The 16,178-nt window shown below is 42.1% G+C and overlaps 1 protein-coding gene across 17 annotated transcripts in view; it reads right to left on the reverse strand.

Moving 5' to 3' along the window:
- NEDD4L (neural precursor cell expressed, developmentally down-regulated 4-like, E3 ubiquitin protein ligase) overlaps positions 1-16,178 on the reverse strand; it is a 372,463-nt gene that overhangs the window by 148,074 nt on the left and 208,211 nt on the right. For 8 of the 17 annotated variants that reach the window (XM_021073866.1, XM_021073873.1, XM_021073871.1 and 5 more), the window contains 3 exons: positions 10,229-10,310; positions 7,650-7,688; positions 4,743-4,796 (listed from right to left, as the gene is read on the reverse strand). In XM_021073866.1, coding sequence (XP_020929525.1) covers positions 4,743-4,796; positions 7,650-7,688; positions 10,229-10,310 — 175 coding nt within the window. Of the gene's footprint in view, positions 1-317; positions 4,696-4,742; positions 4,797-7,649; positions 7,691-8,931; positions 9,002-9,039; positions 10,181-10,228; positions 10,311-16,178 lie in introns of those variants that run through there. The other 9 variants (XM_021073862.1, XM_021073843.1, XM_021073893.1 and 6 more) reach the window with 8 other exon arrangements.

Raw genomic sequence — 16,178 nt, forward strand, 5'->3', positions numbered from 1 at the left:
ATTCTTTTATTCAGAAGGGAGGAAAAGAGCAGAAGGGGTTGTGTCTGGGTTTTCAAAACAGAGCTGTCTGACTTTGAGGACCTAAGGAAATGATATTTTCTGAAATGCTAACTAGTTTCATGGACCTCTACCAAAGGCTGGACCACAAATCATGGTCCCAGAACTCGGCCAAACATTAAGTTACTCTGGCCAGAAGCAAGGAAACTCCCAGAAGGGAGGCGGATGGAGTTTATTTTAATTATGCTGCAGAATCAGTCGGCTGAACTTGAATCAGTCCCTGCCGACAGGCCACTGCAGGGAAACGCACACTAACTTACCGGGGCGCTGGCTCCTGAGGAACCAGGGCAGGAGGCGTTATTCTCCTCGGGATTCTGAGGAGCTTCCTCTGGCCCCCGAGTCACAAGAATTCTGAAATGCTGCTGCCCCGCATTTTGATCTTGCCTGATCTTAAACGTGCAGCCCTGACCCTGCGGCGTCCTTTCCACGGAGTTGGTCCTGTGGATTTCGGGAGCCACCCTGCGGCCCCGGGGTGGTGTCTCCGGATGGCCGTGCTCTTCTGTGGGGCTCCCGCGCTCTGCTCGGGGCTGCGTGGGGTACGAGGTGCTCCTCTCTAGCCGGATGCGGGGATACCTCACCAACCTGTCCCCCTTGGTGCCGGTGAACCCGAAGTTGAAGTCACCACCCAGCCCTGGCACACCGGGTTGCGGCTGCTGCAACTGGAAGACAAAACACCGCTTCCCAGAACTTCCAGAAGCATCTGGAACGTGCTGCAGGGACCAGCGCCTGGGCTCCTGCGCCGACGAGCTGCTTGGGCCGTCAGCCCCGAAAGGCGTCAGCCTCACCTGGCGCACATCCGCGCTGGAGGCGCGGTGCTGGATGCGGAGTCCTCCGCTGCCCTCGGGCCCCTGGGCGATCGAAGGCTTGGCCTCCTCGCGGCCATCGGGGGCTGTGAGGCCGGGTGCTCGTCGGCCACACGTGCCGTTGACCTGCGGGCCTGGAGCCCTGGCGGCCCCGGGAGAGGGATTCTCGAGGCTCTTGGGCTCCGGGGTCTCAGAGCAGCCGCTCCGAGGCACTGAGCCCGCGTCGCCGTCCAGGCCCTCGGGGGGCCCGCACCCGTCGGGGGCCCCGTCGGCAGCTTTGCGCTGCAGCGAGATCTGCACGGATGAACTCCGGGTGGGCCGCGTGTCAACGGGGCTCAGGAGCTGGGGGATGAACATGGACGAGCTGCGCTTCAGCGCGCCCACGCCTGCCTGCAGGCCACCTCCGCCATCCTCCGCTCCATGAGAGGCAAAGGGGTGAGGGCCGCTCCTCCGCGGGAGCGTGTGGAATGCCATGAAAAAGTCGTCTTCTCTCTCCTGGTCTAGGATCTCTGATTCGGGGGCTGTGTTGCTGCGACCAGAGCCAAAATGAAACCGAAGCCGATGGGCCATGGTGCCCAGAGGGCCAGGGAGGGAGAGGGCGAGCGGCAACAACAAGCCCGGCGCTGCCAGAAGTCAAAAACCAAAGACACAAACTCCAAGAAAAAGTGTCCCATCTGCCAAACCTTTAGCACTGCGGCACTAAGAGCGACAGATAGCAGAAATAACCCAAGTGGCAAGCGGCATTCCAGGCATGATTGGATAAGAGCAAAAAGCTCTCATCCGCACTGTGACAGAGGGTAGGATAGCCAGAACCACATGACCGCTGTCTCCCCCTCCAATGCCAGCTTGTGGACTTAGAGGAGTTTTCCCCCCTCTCGCGCGCGCTCTCTCTCCCTCTTTTTTTTTTTTTTTTTTTTTAAACAGCAAGAGCCTGAAACAGCACCTTCCCAGCTGCTGCTTTTCCATCAGACAGGAGTGGCCCCAGCAGGGAGCTCTCACAGCTGACTAAGGCAGCAAACACACTCCGAGCCATGCTGCTATAAATCTAACCGCATTGGCGCTCACAGGACACTTCTTTCTGAACCAAGCAGGGCCCCGGGACTCTCCAACCAATGCAGGAGAGAGACCCGGCTCCTAACACAGAAAAGCGCCCATAGTATTCCCCCACCTACCCCACCACCTTTCCCACGAAACCAAACGTTGTTGAGTAAAAATGCCGGGGCTGCAGGAAAACCCTTTCTCCAGCAATCGGATGTTATGTTGCCCTGTTATTTATGATATCACCACACTACCATGATGGAATGCAAACTAATAAAACGTACTATAAATACGATTACACACCCCGCCATTTAATGCTAAATAATTAGACCATGACCTACAAGTAACAAAATAGCTAAGTGGAAAGGGGCACCGCTTACAACACTCCCCAGCAGTGGTCTGCCTCTGGTTACGACGTTTTTCATTTAAACGATGGGGGAGGGAGGTGCTGGCGGCACACCATCTCACACATAATAGGATTCTCGGACATGTTAGTGACCAGAGAAAAAGAACCCAGCTGGAGAAAACATTCTCTCCCATATGCCAGATAGGAGAGAAAACAATACCCCCGCCCCAAAAAAAAGGAGAAGGAAAATTAAAGGGTATGCATGTGGTTTCTGTAATAAGTTAATTTCAATACCATGCAGGAAAAAAAGGCTGACTGGAGCTGGCTGACTGTTTTCCAGTAAGAAGCCAGCAATATCAGCCCAGTTGGGAAACATAGAATCTTGACATTTTTGTGAAGGGTCAAAAAAGACCTAAGTAATAAAAGTGAAAGTCCACGTTCAAAAAGCTGTCATCGGATTTGTAGCTAACTTGGATATATTCTGAGTGTTTTAAACATACTCTTTTTCATTGTCCTGAAACACGAGTTATTAACAAAGAGGCTTATTTCGGAGGAAGTAAGAAGGGAAGGGATGTGGGAATACCAAGCTGCAAAAAGTGACAAAAAGTTTATTTTAATATATGTTGACTTTGTCAACAGCTCTGGAGTCCAGAGTGTGGAGGATTAACCTTGTGTTTATATACATCCAAACCTGTTTTCTAAAGGCATGTGTTTTAAATGCCAAAAATGATCTCTATGAGAGAAATGGAAGCTAGTTTGTTTAATGTGAAAACTGCCAAGTACCACTATAGTCACGTAGTGTCTCTGCTGGATTAATAGCCAACAAAGAAAAAACCACCAGCAGCAGCATTCACGCATAGTAACAAGGATGCAGACAGCCTGGGGCAAAGCTAGGTACATAAAACAGTTTTTCAGATAAAGTTTCACATGAGATTTCTTAGAGCTCTGCATTCAAAGCCCTATTCGGCTTGGAAGTATAAGTTTTAGGCTCATGGCAAGGTCCTCTCAACAACAGTGATTCTTTTAGATAAGGGAAATGGGAAACATTTTTTACAGAGAATTTCTTTCAATAGAAGAGTTAAATGAGTTAAAACACATCTGACAAGAGACAGTTTTTTCCACAAAGCTGACCATTTCTTCACCTTGAAGAAATGTTGTAAGACACAATAAAAGAGAGAGTAAGGATTAATCTGTGGCTCCATCTGTGGACTCTGGGACTCTGCTGAACTCTGCCCAATCGGTGTTTCTGGACAGGAGATGGAGCACCAAGAACTACACCCTCAAGCAGAATTTCTCATTTGATTTAACAGCAAAATAACTTCGTGCACCGGGCAAAACTGATTTAGCTATTCAGTACTACTAAGCATCACCCAAGGTATAAAATGTCAAGTTCAATGCAAAGCCGCCGAGAATCCGTATATTTGAATAGAAAATATATCAGGATGGTAGGCCAGCATCTGTTGCTTTCTAATTTGGAGAATAATTCCAGGCATAGGAGATCAAATATACTCCTAGGTTCAATACTAAGGGTTAAGGCCTGGCTATTCACCACCAATGGCCTGAGACTTAATAGACGGGCAGGTATGTAATTACATCAAGGCTCTAGATCTCAGTTCTCTCACATGCAAGGACAGGGAATTAAATGAGTTGTATTATAAGCCTCCTCCAGATCAAATATTCTATTAAACTCAAGCTATTCAAAAACTTGGAGTTTCAGGTGACTTCTGCAGAAGGAAGGATTCATAATAACATTTCCTTTAAGCAATTAATACATGGTTGGACTCCCCCCCCCACATCTGCAGGTTCTGTATTCACGGTTTCAACCAACTGCAAATCAAAAATATCTAGAAAAAAAATTCCAGAAAGTTCCAAAAAGCAAAACTTGAATTTGCCTCATGCAGGCAACCATATATAAGTATTTTTAACCTATAATCTATACAACATATTAGTACTAGTTTTATGCCTTAGGCATACCTCTGGTTCTTTGAAGGTACTTTCTTTGAATTTCCCTTGAGAAAGCACCGCTTTTAAAATACAGCTTAATTTTACCTGCTAAATATAGATTCACTTTTTGCTATATACTGTTAATTAGATTTCTGTCATCCCAAAGAGATTCACTATTGAACGTGTCACAGTCTCAAAGTCTGGCTTACATATAAAAATCCTGAAAGGTTTATTTCCATGAGTAATGAGATTTGCCCACCTCTTTGTATCCCCAACAGAGGAGTATAAGCATATATGGCTTGATATACCACCAGTGTGATGGTCATGAATATTAACTATGATTAAAAACTTACACAGGTACAAATAAATTTTGTCCTACCCACACAAAAATATTTGTTTGAATTACGAACATTAAACTAGTAATGGGACAAAAATAGTCTTTTTGAGGGACATGTATGCTGTGAGAAATAAAACACATATAGACTTTTTAAAGATGTGCTGAAAATTCAATTTTTAAAAAATGAAGCAAAAATTAAAAATCAGGAACCACTTACCAATCTATTTTCATCAAATACTTCAAACAAGAGTCTGTGATTAGATGGGTTTACCTGTAAGGGACAAAAATAATAATTGTTACTATTGATTTATTCTGAGGCATGTGGAAGTTCTGGGGCCAGGGACTGGACCTGAGCCACAGCAGTGACAATGCTGGATCCTTAACTCACTGAGCCACCAGGGAACTCCCAGATAATACTTTTAAAATGAGCAGAAATAATTCAACGAATGAAAAAAGAGACTGAAAGAATAAAATGCTTTTTAATGCACTCAAATCAGTTGTACAATATAAGCAATCTGCTCTTATGAAAATCCTCTATATACTAAATCAAGTTTTCTATGATTGATCGCTATATTATTTTACACCTAATATTTAGGCCTATAAGAAGGAGAAAATGGTTTAAGTCACTTTTCTAATGCGAGAAAGGATATTTCTAAACAGTTTCTTTTAAATTTATTTTTCTAGATAAACTTTTATTTTTAAAAGTTCCTAAGTCTCCGCTAAAAAGGCATCCTCATGCCTGTAGATCAAGGCTACATCCTCACAAAGGTCTATGTCCGAGGAAACCTCTAAGGCCTAAAAATAACAGCAATGATAAAAAAAAAAAAAGAATAAAACAGTAAAAGCATGTAAATAGTTAAAAAAAGCAAAACAAAACATTCCTATTGCATGTTTCCTTTTTAGGCACTATCTTCTTATTAAATATCAAAAATACATCATCTCATTTATTCTCAAAGCAACCCTATGATGTATAATTGTCACCCCGATTTTTACAAATGAGAAGCCGAGACCAGAAGGGTTAACTAACTTGCCCCAGAGCCCATAGCTGGTATGCAGGGCAACCAGGATCCCCATCAGGTCTAGCCTGCTCGTCTCCAAAGCCCACTCTCCGGACCATTAAAGAGACAAGGAAATAAAAGATGGTTCTGTTTCCAGCAACTGCGGGGTCAGTGTCAGAGCCACTAGGCCATGTCTGGTTTTTGCTTTTGTTTTTGTTTGTCTTTTTCGGGCTGCACCTGCAGCATATGGAAGTTCCCAGGCTAGGGGTCCAATCAGAGCTGTATCTGCCAGCCTACACCACAGCTCACAGCAATGCCAGATTCTTAACCCACTGAGCAAGGCCAGGGACTGAACCCGTGTCCTCATGGATATCAGTCGGGTTCATTACTGCTGAGCCACAACGGGAATTCTAGGTGATGTCTTTTTGCTTCTTTCTGTCTCTTCACCCAGACTTCACTGAAATAGCAGGAATCATCATTCACACTCAAGTGTCATTTCGTTAAGGACCAACCACATGTGTGAGATGTTGTGGGAAGTGTTGTCATTTCTATTAATGCACATAAATCCTAGAAACAAGCCTATCAAGTGAAGATTCTTCTCTTCTAGTGGGAGATAAGGAGCCAGAGGGGAGTGTGAGTCCTCAGGTAGCTTCTCCAGGGTCAGAATGGTTCTAAGTGCTAAGGCTAGAGAAGGGTCCCAGGTCCACTAAGCCCAGGCTGCTTCACAATGGAAAATGGAATGAGGTACAGAGAACACAACTTGTGCTTCTGACCCCTTGGGTTGCTCTCAGCCTAGTGATAGAGCGAGCAGGTGGACGGTGGAGGCTGGTGTCTGTTTGTAAGCTCAGTGAAGGGCTGTGCTGCTGATCAGTGCATCCACAGGCCATGCAGGAGCTGGCACACAGTAGGCACTCAGTAAAGATTTGTGTGATGAATACAGCAAAAATGCTTTTTAAAAGGCAAAAAAAAAAATAAGTAAATAAGTTTATGTTTAGAGCTAATGTGAAAGTTGAAGGAAAAAAAAACCTGAATGCATTAAAATTTACAGAAATGTGGCCATGGTGTTAAAATGAAAGAAGTCTAAGCAGCTTGGATTATTACAAGTGGAAAGCTGTATCTGAGGGTTAGCGAAAGGCCAATAACATCTAGCTGGCCCCATTACTTTTTCAGTCCTTCAGAAAATAATTTAAAATACATCTGGTAGAGGTTACATGTAGACTTTCACCAAATATTAAAATATCAATGCCATATTTTAGCTCTAAACATAACAGAAAACAAATGTCCTATATAGTGATCTAAGTCGAGGTACATAAAATGCTATTGTGTTTGAAAGGAAGAAATCACTTCTTTGGGAATCTACACTAATCAGAAGATCTTATCTAGAGCATTTCTGGAGGTAAATGTTTTTTAATATCACAGCTATACAGATGATTAAAATTAATTCATTCTGAAGAGGAAAAAATTCTTTTTTTTCCCGTTATATAGATGAGCAGTTTCATATTTTCAAAATTTCAGTACAAAAAAAGGGCAACAACCACAAAATCTCATTAAACAGTAATCTCCATTAATTCACAGAATTGTCATATCTACATATAGCTCTTCTAGATATTAAATATAAAAGGTTGAGGAAATTTTACTCGATTTGGTGATACTTAAACTCCAGAGGTGGTTTTATATTACACACATACACTCATACTGAATGTCTGAATTATAAAAATTTTCCTTACCAACTGGAATATGATTGGTAATTTTTAATCTTTTTAATCATGTTGCTTCTTTTGGGCTCATGTCTTACCGAAATAATTAAGCTACTGTTTTAGTTATATTTTATCTTTTTTTTAAAAGAAAAATTTGAATAGAAAAGCTAAAATATCATATTTGGATAAACTTCTTTTTGTTTCCCTTAAACATCCCCCAGTGAAATAAGTCCAGATTTTGCTACCACTAGTCACAGTCTTTGAAAACATGGGACACATCAGGAAGCTAACCAATTATTTCTTGTATTAAAAGGAATTTCATAATAAAAAAGTAATGGATTTCACTCTTAGGAGTCTGTTGTGATAATATATCAATATGGTTATTCTCAATAACAATCGTCAAAAAAAAAAAGAAAAAGAAAAACTTACTCTAAAATAAAATTCTTCATTCCACTTTGGGTTCAGCGTCTGGAAGAGAAATCATCTTGTAATTTCTTTTACAGTCTTTGAAACATTAACAGTTCCTAGTACAATGCAGTCCACATATTTGCTTAAACTTTTTTTTCCACTGAAAAAATAGCCGAGATTTTCAAAATGGCAATAAAAGAAGCATTTATTCAATTATTTGAGACTATTCTATAAACCAAACTAGATGGGGAAGGGATACATTTATGAAACAGATGATTCATAGATAAGAAAACCATAACTTTCCTATCAACCAGAAGGAATAATGTTGGGGACCTATAAAGAGCCATCATCATGAAAACATAAAGATATTCTTCAAGAAATTAACATTGATATGATTATTCTATCAAGAAGGAAATGAACTTTGTTTACTTCCCTCAGCCAAACTACAAATCTTTTCTGGACAGCAATGAAGCAGGTGACAGAGGGTCAGAGTGTTCACTATTTATATACATACTGAAATCTGTAGAATACTTTATAAAGAACAATATTGATCAGCTTATGTAACATGAAAAAACTCTGCCAGTTATAAACCAAAAGTCCATTTTTCCCCCAGAATAACCAGCTTTAAAAATATTCAGCTAGCTAGCCTTCAATCTTCCTCTCCATTCATCCATCCACCCATCCATCCATCTCCATATCAATCTATTTAAATATACATCTCACAAGGACAAGGAAAAGATACTTTCATCCTCGGCTTGGGTAAGACATGGACTGTCAAACATTCTTTGAAACTAAGATGAAACATACTACAGAAAAATACATATACACATGTGTGTGCATTTGAACATGCATAATACTCTTAAACACATCTCACACTCTCAAAACTATATGTAAAAATCTGAGACCCAAATATCATGACCTCACCGATGACAACAGATATTTTTTAGTTAGAATATTATGTTATCAATCTATTTCTTTTAAAAATTATAGCAAAATAATAATACAAAGCACCATAAAAAAATAAACACAGAATTTGTATGACATTGAACTAGCATTTTAAAAACAATCAGCACTTTCCCCACCCACAACTCAAGGGTGACCCCAACCTTAAATAAAAGGGTTTCGTATTTCTAGCTCCGAATGAAACCGGGGATGGTAATGAGTGAGGGGTGGGGGGAGGAGGAGGAAGAGGGGCGGCGGGGTGGGTGGGGGGTGCCAGACCACCGCCTGCCCAGGGCTGTAGCGGTCCAGGGACCAGCAGAGGGGTAGAGGCAAAGAACAGGCGAGGGAAGGAAACAGCCACCTGAGACCACAAAACGCATGAAGGACCAGGCATCCGGCCACAAGGAGAGATCGAGGAGAGAACGATGAAAACAGTTCTTAAACCCAAGCGCAGCCCAGAAATACTAACCAGAAGGCTGGCTGCCGAGCAAGGCAGACAGCGCAGCCCCAGCCACGGAGCGGCACCCCTACGATGGAGAGGATGGGGGAGGGCCTCCGCTCGGAAGGAAACACATTTCAGTGTCCCCGCCGGGCCTGGGTGGCTTTGGTTCTCTGCTCCCTCCGCGTCCAGCAGGCAACCAGGTCCCCGGCTGCCTTCCCTGCAAGGCCCCGCTGAAAACTGAACCCGGTGACAGCGCCCAACAGGGAACAATGGCCTCCGTCCTTCCCAGGAATCCTCCCCACTAATCAAAATACCGGCTCCTGTTTGCAAAACTGATTTTTAATGCCGGTCAGAACGCCAGGTGGAAGACACTCTACATAACTGTTCCTGACAAAAAATGACCTGGCTGCAGAACCAGGGCGTCTGCAAGACAGCAGGAGAGTAAACCATTTTTTAAAAGCCGTCATGCTCTCCAGGAACTGCTTATCACAGTGTTGGGCTGTTTACCCTCCAAAGGTGGGGAGGGAAAAAGAATAGTAATCCACAAATAAGAGTGAAGGACAGAGAAAAATGGAACTTAGAAAACATGCATCGTCAATAAGTGCCCCCAATATGGAATAAATATTTTAATGTTTATATATATATGAACATGGAGACAGATGAATTAAGATAAAATTATGGAAACAAATCTTTAATGAAATCATGCATGTAAAATTTAGAAAAGTGAAACATACAGACATAAATATATAGGCTTATTGCTAATATTTTTTATTTGTTTTCCTATAGCTAAGCAAGTATTTTGCTTCCTTTGGTAATACCTGTTATAAATTAAACCATTCCCTTTGCGCCTACCAAATCTGCAAGCCACTCTATTTCTTTAAACATATTTTCAATTGCTTTAATTTTTTTCCATAAACTAACAAGCCAACAAGAACAAATCCTATTTTGCTTTATTCTTTGCAGGGAAAAAAATTGCTGCTTCTAATAACGCTTATTTTAATACTGCTTTTATAGTCATTTAACTAAAAGCCAAAACGGATACCTTAGGTTAATACTGAAAAGTTTAGTCTCTGATGAATTTATAGATTTTAATCATGAGAGATGCTTAAAATAAGAATATTACCATCTTAAAATATAAACTTCTACAGAGCCCCAAGACATAATTTAATCATTAAATTATGACTTAAATGAAGTTTAATTAAGGCTGGATACTTACCTTTTTAATTGTTTTTGTCTGTACCAAAGCAAGTTCTCTATTCTCATCTGCTACATACAATGAAAGTTTCACGTATGGATCACTGAAAGAAAAAATAAGATTATATATACTTCTCATTTTAAAAATACAAAAAGAAAAGTATACATAATTGAAATGAAAAAGCAAAAATGTCGGTTAATAACCCAGTTTATGCAAACTTCACAAACAAAGCAGTAACATTTTCAACATGTTTACTGGGGAAACATACCGAGACGAGTTTCTATTACTCAGAACCAATGACGTTTTTAACGAAACCAACTGGAAACTCATATTCTAACTTTAAAGATCATCTTTCCTATTATTAATTCAGAGGAATTACTCTGCCATATTTTTTTTCCTAAGCACAATCAGATTCTGAAAAGATTACAATAAAAATTATTAAAGGCATATAAAGTTTGTTCAGACTAGCAAAATCTAGCTACAAAATTTAGTTTGCATCTTATTTATATTCTGATTTCAGTGGAAACAATACAGGCATTGTTCATCTAAATCAACACATATCTTCTTACAGACTAAAACAAAAACTCAAAAACACAAAATTAAAATTAAAGACCAGTAAGTCAACAAAGAGTTGCCCAAAGTCACAAATTTCAGTAAAATCCTGATTCAATTTCAGGTTTCCTGACTACAAGTTCCAGAGTTCCTATCATTTCCTTGGGAAACTGAAAGCTTTTAGCCAGAAGTATACTGAAAGGATGACTTTATGTGGATTATCTACCAAGAGCTAGGCAAATCTACTCATCTAGGGTTGCTAACACGGATATAGCTCAAATCTGGTCAAATTATAAGAACTGGGGATCCAGGTTTCACACTGTGGATTCTTAAAATCATAGAAAGGCCTTCTATGTATCCAGTCCCCAAATGCTCACTTACCTAATTATCTATAGTGGATGATTTATTTCTATCCAATTTGAGAATTATCCTTTAGTAGTTATACACTATTATTATTAACCCTTATTTTGCAACTTCCAGGATATTTCTAAAGTCTATACAGGGTATTATAAAATGCTTAAGAGTATAGTGGTTTTTATTAGATAGCTCAATAAGTATGCCATGAAATTCTTTCAGAGAAAAGTGTGATACAAAGAAAAGTTTAGTAGTAACAGGACTATACAATATATTCAAAAATAGAAATCAAAAGTCAATGAAAAAAACTGTTCGTGTATATGCAGTATATATAACCCATAAAATGCATCTTAATGGAAGGTATAACACATCTCCTTAAACAAACAAAAAACCCAACAGAATTTGCTCAGTTATATTCTAGTCTGAGTAAATATTTTTAACATTCTGGCTTAGAAGAATGTATTAGTTAATTCTTTGTCACTCATCCATAAACAATAGATGCTATTCCCTAAAGAATATCTAACCAGATGCACCTACTTCCTTATCTGGACACCCTAAGCTGCAAAAGAAAGATGAATCAAGAGCCAGAACCTCATCCAGGTCTAAAGACCCCAGGAACCCCTTCCTAACCACAGCTATGGCCTGGGTGGCGGAGCAGGAATCTGTTTCTAGGGCAGTGGTCCTCAGACTTTAGTATATCAGAGTTGTCTGGGGGTGGAGTTAAAATACAGATGGCTGGGCCCCAAACCCCAAAGACCCCCAAAGATCTAGTAGGTCTAACGTGGGATGGCCAAATATGCATCTCTAACAAATGCTCAGTGATGCTGATGCTTCTGATCAAGGAATCATGCTCTGAGAAGCACTGTTTGAGATGGTATTTGAAAAGAGTATTTTTTTAGCTATAGGAACCCATTTTCTATTTCTAGCCACCTAGCTATCGCTAAAAAAAAGCTCAGGCCTGATATCTCTGTTATCTCGAGAACAGGCTCCCAGTATGCCATGGAGGTGCATGCACGCTCACACACACACAATCCCACATTATAGAGAACACAAAACACTCTGCTGACTGCCTTCTCTTGTTTTCATGCCCCTTGGCAACTATGATTCCACCTATTATAGAAGAGCAATAAAGAGCCAGGCACTCACTACAATGGAACATCCGCATTCTTCCTCTAATCACTGATTGACCTCAGTGTATAGCCCCTGAATAGCTCACAGTAAGTGGGGGTTGAGGGTGAGGTCTCTGAATCTGGGACAATGCTCCCAGCTGGGACAAGAAAGGCATGCCTGGGCCTGTCCTGAGTGTTCATCCAGGGAGAGGCAGGTACTAGGGTGACTACCTGAGAGAATGACCAGGAACCTTCCTGGAAGAGAACTGAAGATGAGGAGAGATCCAAAGATCAAGGTACGGGAGCTGGTGAAAGAAAAGTAAGGTGCAAGTTCAAGGGGAGGGAGCACAGGGCTTGGTCATTAGGGTCTAAGTTCGGGGGGGGGGGGGGCAGGTGCCAGAGTCACCCAGATTAGTCTCTCCTTCTGATAGGACAGCAGTACTGCTCAGATCAACATATATTAACAGAGCCCAGACTCCACTCCTGGGACTCTGCCAGAAGCAGACATGAGTACCAGTGAGCCGAGGGAAGATAGAGGCAACAAAAAAGGATTAAACCAACAAAGGTCAAAAATGGATATTTATGAACAGTCCTCCTAGCTGAGTGACGGTGACAGCGTTTTCCTATTTCACCAAGAGGAAGTTTGGAACATCAAGCTGTGGTACAGACAGGGTATCAAGCATCAGAAAATGAGCAGGATGATGCCAAAACCGCTGGGCAGTCATCACTTCTACCTCAACTGTTAGCACAACTGGAACCACCGCCACCACTGCTGCCACCATGACCACAAGACCAGCACCCAGCCCCCATGAAGCACCCATTCCACGCCTGACAAATGCGTCTATGCAGCATCTCATTCCAGCCTCACTTCTAGCTTATGAAGTTGGCAAGTTTTTCAGATGAGAAAATGAAACAGAGAAATCAGACAGCTTGTCCAAGGTTACACAGGAAGCCAGGGAGATGGGAAGGAACACAGGATGCTCGCCCCAGGATCCGATTCTAGGAGTGCGTGCTCTCCAGGCTTGCTGCAGTATGTTATGCTGACTACCAACAGAACAGGCTGGAAGAAGTGTCTAGGGGAAGGAGTTCCTAAAACTCTACTTAGTTGGAAAACATTTTGTGCCACAACTGCTATTATGATTTAATTTTTATCTTATTATCTCAGGCAAGTCTGGTGGAGGAACCAGAGTCTTGGCTAAGTGTGTCTAAGTGCCCACTGCAGCTCAGTGAGTTAAGAACCCAACTAGAGTCCATGAAGACGCAGGTTTGATCCCTGGCCCAGCTCAGAGGGTTAAGGATCTGGTGTTGCCACAAATTGTGGTGTAGGTTGCAGATGTTGCTCAGTTCTGGCATTGCTGTGGCTGTGGCATAGGCCTGCAACTGTAGTTCTGATTCGACCCCTTGCCTCCATGTGCTGCAGGTGCACATGGAGGCACATCTTTGAGATCTTTCCTCCTTTCAACACTCCAAATAACAAGCTGTGTGACCTTGGATAAGTCACTTTAGCACACTGAACCTCAATTTCCACATCTTCAGAATCAAGAAGGTGGACTAAATCAGTGGTTTTCAAGCTGTATGTAGTCTCTACTGAGCCTTAGTTCCGTGTAACAATCTCAGGATGACCACAGGCTACCATTTCCACCTTAATCTGCCTTACACACTAGTTTTCCAGGTTAGAATTTTTTTGGACAGGGTTCTATAACTTAAAAACATAAAATTTAAAGCCACTGGACTGGATGATTCCCTTGTGGTTAGACTATTCTGAATCTCAGAACAATTCAAACTCATGTCTCTTCATTTATAATAACAACAGTCCAGCCCATCCTAAGTAAATATAGATTGGTTTCCTAAAGATAGAGTAGAAGAGGAAATAACAGCCTACCGTCTCTATCAGGAAGGGGGAAGCCCATAGTTTAGAGTCTGGGAAACCACTCATGATCATCACTAGGCTGATATTTTTACATGTTTACCAGCTTCCAACCAACTTACCTACTAGGTATCAAAAACATATCACCTAAGCAACAACCAAAACAAAAGGCCGTAGGGTGTGTGTGGGTGTGTGTGTATCTGGGGCAAGCTGAGGGACAGCAAGCCTCATCACTAGCTTCTTTTCAAATACTTGCTTGTTTTAACCCCTGATGACCTTCATCTGAATATGATGCTCTGCAAGAATGGCGAAAGGAAAAAGTCAATTTCCAGAGACCTTTTTTTTTTACAGTGACCCCACATGAACCCTCTGACCAAGGCAGCAATTCTGGAAAAAACTTCTGCCCTCTGAAGGTCTTCGTCTCTGATCCTCACACTCCTCATACCTTTACTGCAAAAGATCAGCCAAACCTGAGGTCAATGTAAATTATGATCAAGGCTTACCTCCCCCTCCTAGACCACCAGAAAGTTTAGGGAAAAGACATAAAAAAGCTCATCAGCAGTGTCTATTATGGGGAGTAGATAAAGTGTAGAGCTGTAGGGTAGAGACTTCCGGTTTTCATGTTACTCACTGTACACTGTTTGAAGATTTTTGCTATTAACTATTAATATAAAATAACTTTATCATTAAAACAAAACCCAGACAGAGCATGGAGGGAAGTAGGCAAAAAGACCATTCTCTCCACTGCGGCTTCTTCAATTGGTGCCCTGGACCATGTCCACTGGAGCCTCAAATCTCAATCTCACCAACTCTCTATGTAACCTAACCACTCTTTCCCCGCCCTGCCCAGGGCTGCACACGTGGCATATGGAAGTTCCCAGGCTAGGAACTATAGGAGCTATAGCCTATAGCCACCAGCCTACACCACAGCCACAGCAACACCAGGTCCGAGCCACATCTGCAACCTTCAACACCAAGGCTCACAGCAATGCTGGATCCTTAACCCACTGAGCGAGGCTAGGGATCGAACCTGTGTCCTCATGGATACTAGTCGGGTTCGTTACCAATGAGCCATGATAGAAACTCCTCCACTTAACCACTCTTAACTTCAGATGGTTCATGAATGAAATGGGGATGACAATTCCTAACCCAGAGGGTCACAGTAAAGATCAAAAACATTATGTATTAATATGAGTCCCCACTTCAGCACCAAACACACAGTCCAAGTGCCCTGTAAGTGACAGGTGCTGCAACCGTGATTCTGTTCTTTCCCCTCTTCGGCGACTTTTGAGGTTTTCTGTTGCTCCTTCCAAGCCTCCTACTTCTGCTGTGATTGCTGATTGGATTTGACACTGATTACCTCATAGTATAAATTGGGTGCCAGCCAACCACAGTGCACTGAGTATGCCACGCCTCTTCATTATACATGCTGTGTGGAAGCCCCATGGGGATCTGGGTGGAGATGATCTAACTGGTACTCTTACTTATAACGAAGCTCACGAGAATTCAGTCTTGGCAACCAGTACTGTCCTAGTGGCTGGCATTAAAGTTACTCTATAAGTGGCTAGGTGCTTTGTGGATTAGAAGAGAGATTCTTTTTTGCAAACCTTTTGTTTTCTCTGCATAATAAAGCTGTTTTGACATTACATTCCTTTTATTTATTTGGACTGCACCTGCCCACAGTATGAGGAAGTGCCAGGGCCAGGGATCTAACCTGTGTCACAGCAGTGACAATGTTGGATCCTTAACTGCTAGGCTGCCAGATAACTCCTTACATTCTTTCTTTTCAGTCTTTAAAAGGAGACACACTGATATTAGGATTCAAACAACATCCCAGTCTTAACTGAATGTCTGCTATATTCCAGAGAAGGACACAAGATTTGGAAATAAAAGACACTGTCCGTGCCCTTTTTCAACCAAGCACAGAAGTAAAGAGATGACTGTGACAGAGTATGCCAAGTACACTGGTAGCCAATCCTCCATCCACAACAGAGGTTTCTGACCTTGTGTACACCAGTGTCACCTGTAACCAGGGGCCTGGCCCTACCTGAGACCTGCTAGATTCTGATTAAGGGCTGGGACTTGGGAA

The sequence above is a fragment of the Sus scrofa genome, chromosome 1, assembly GCF_000003025.6.
Source record: "Sus scrofa isolate TJ Tabasco breed Duroc chromosome 1, Sscrofa11.1, whole genome shotgun sequence".
In the NCBI taxonomy this organism is placed as follows: Eukaryota; Metazoa; Chordata; class Mammalia; order Artiodactyla; family Suidae; genus Sus; species Sus scrofa.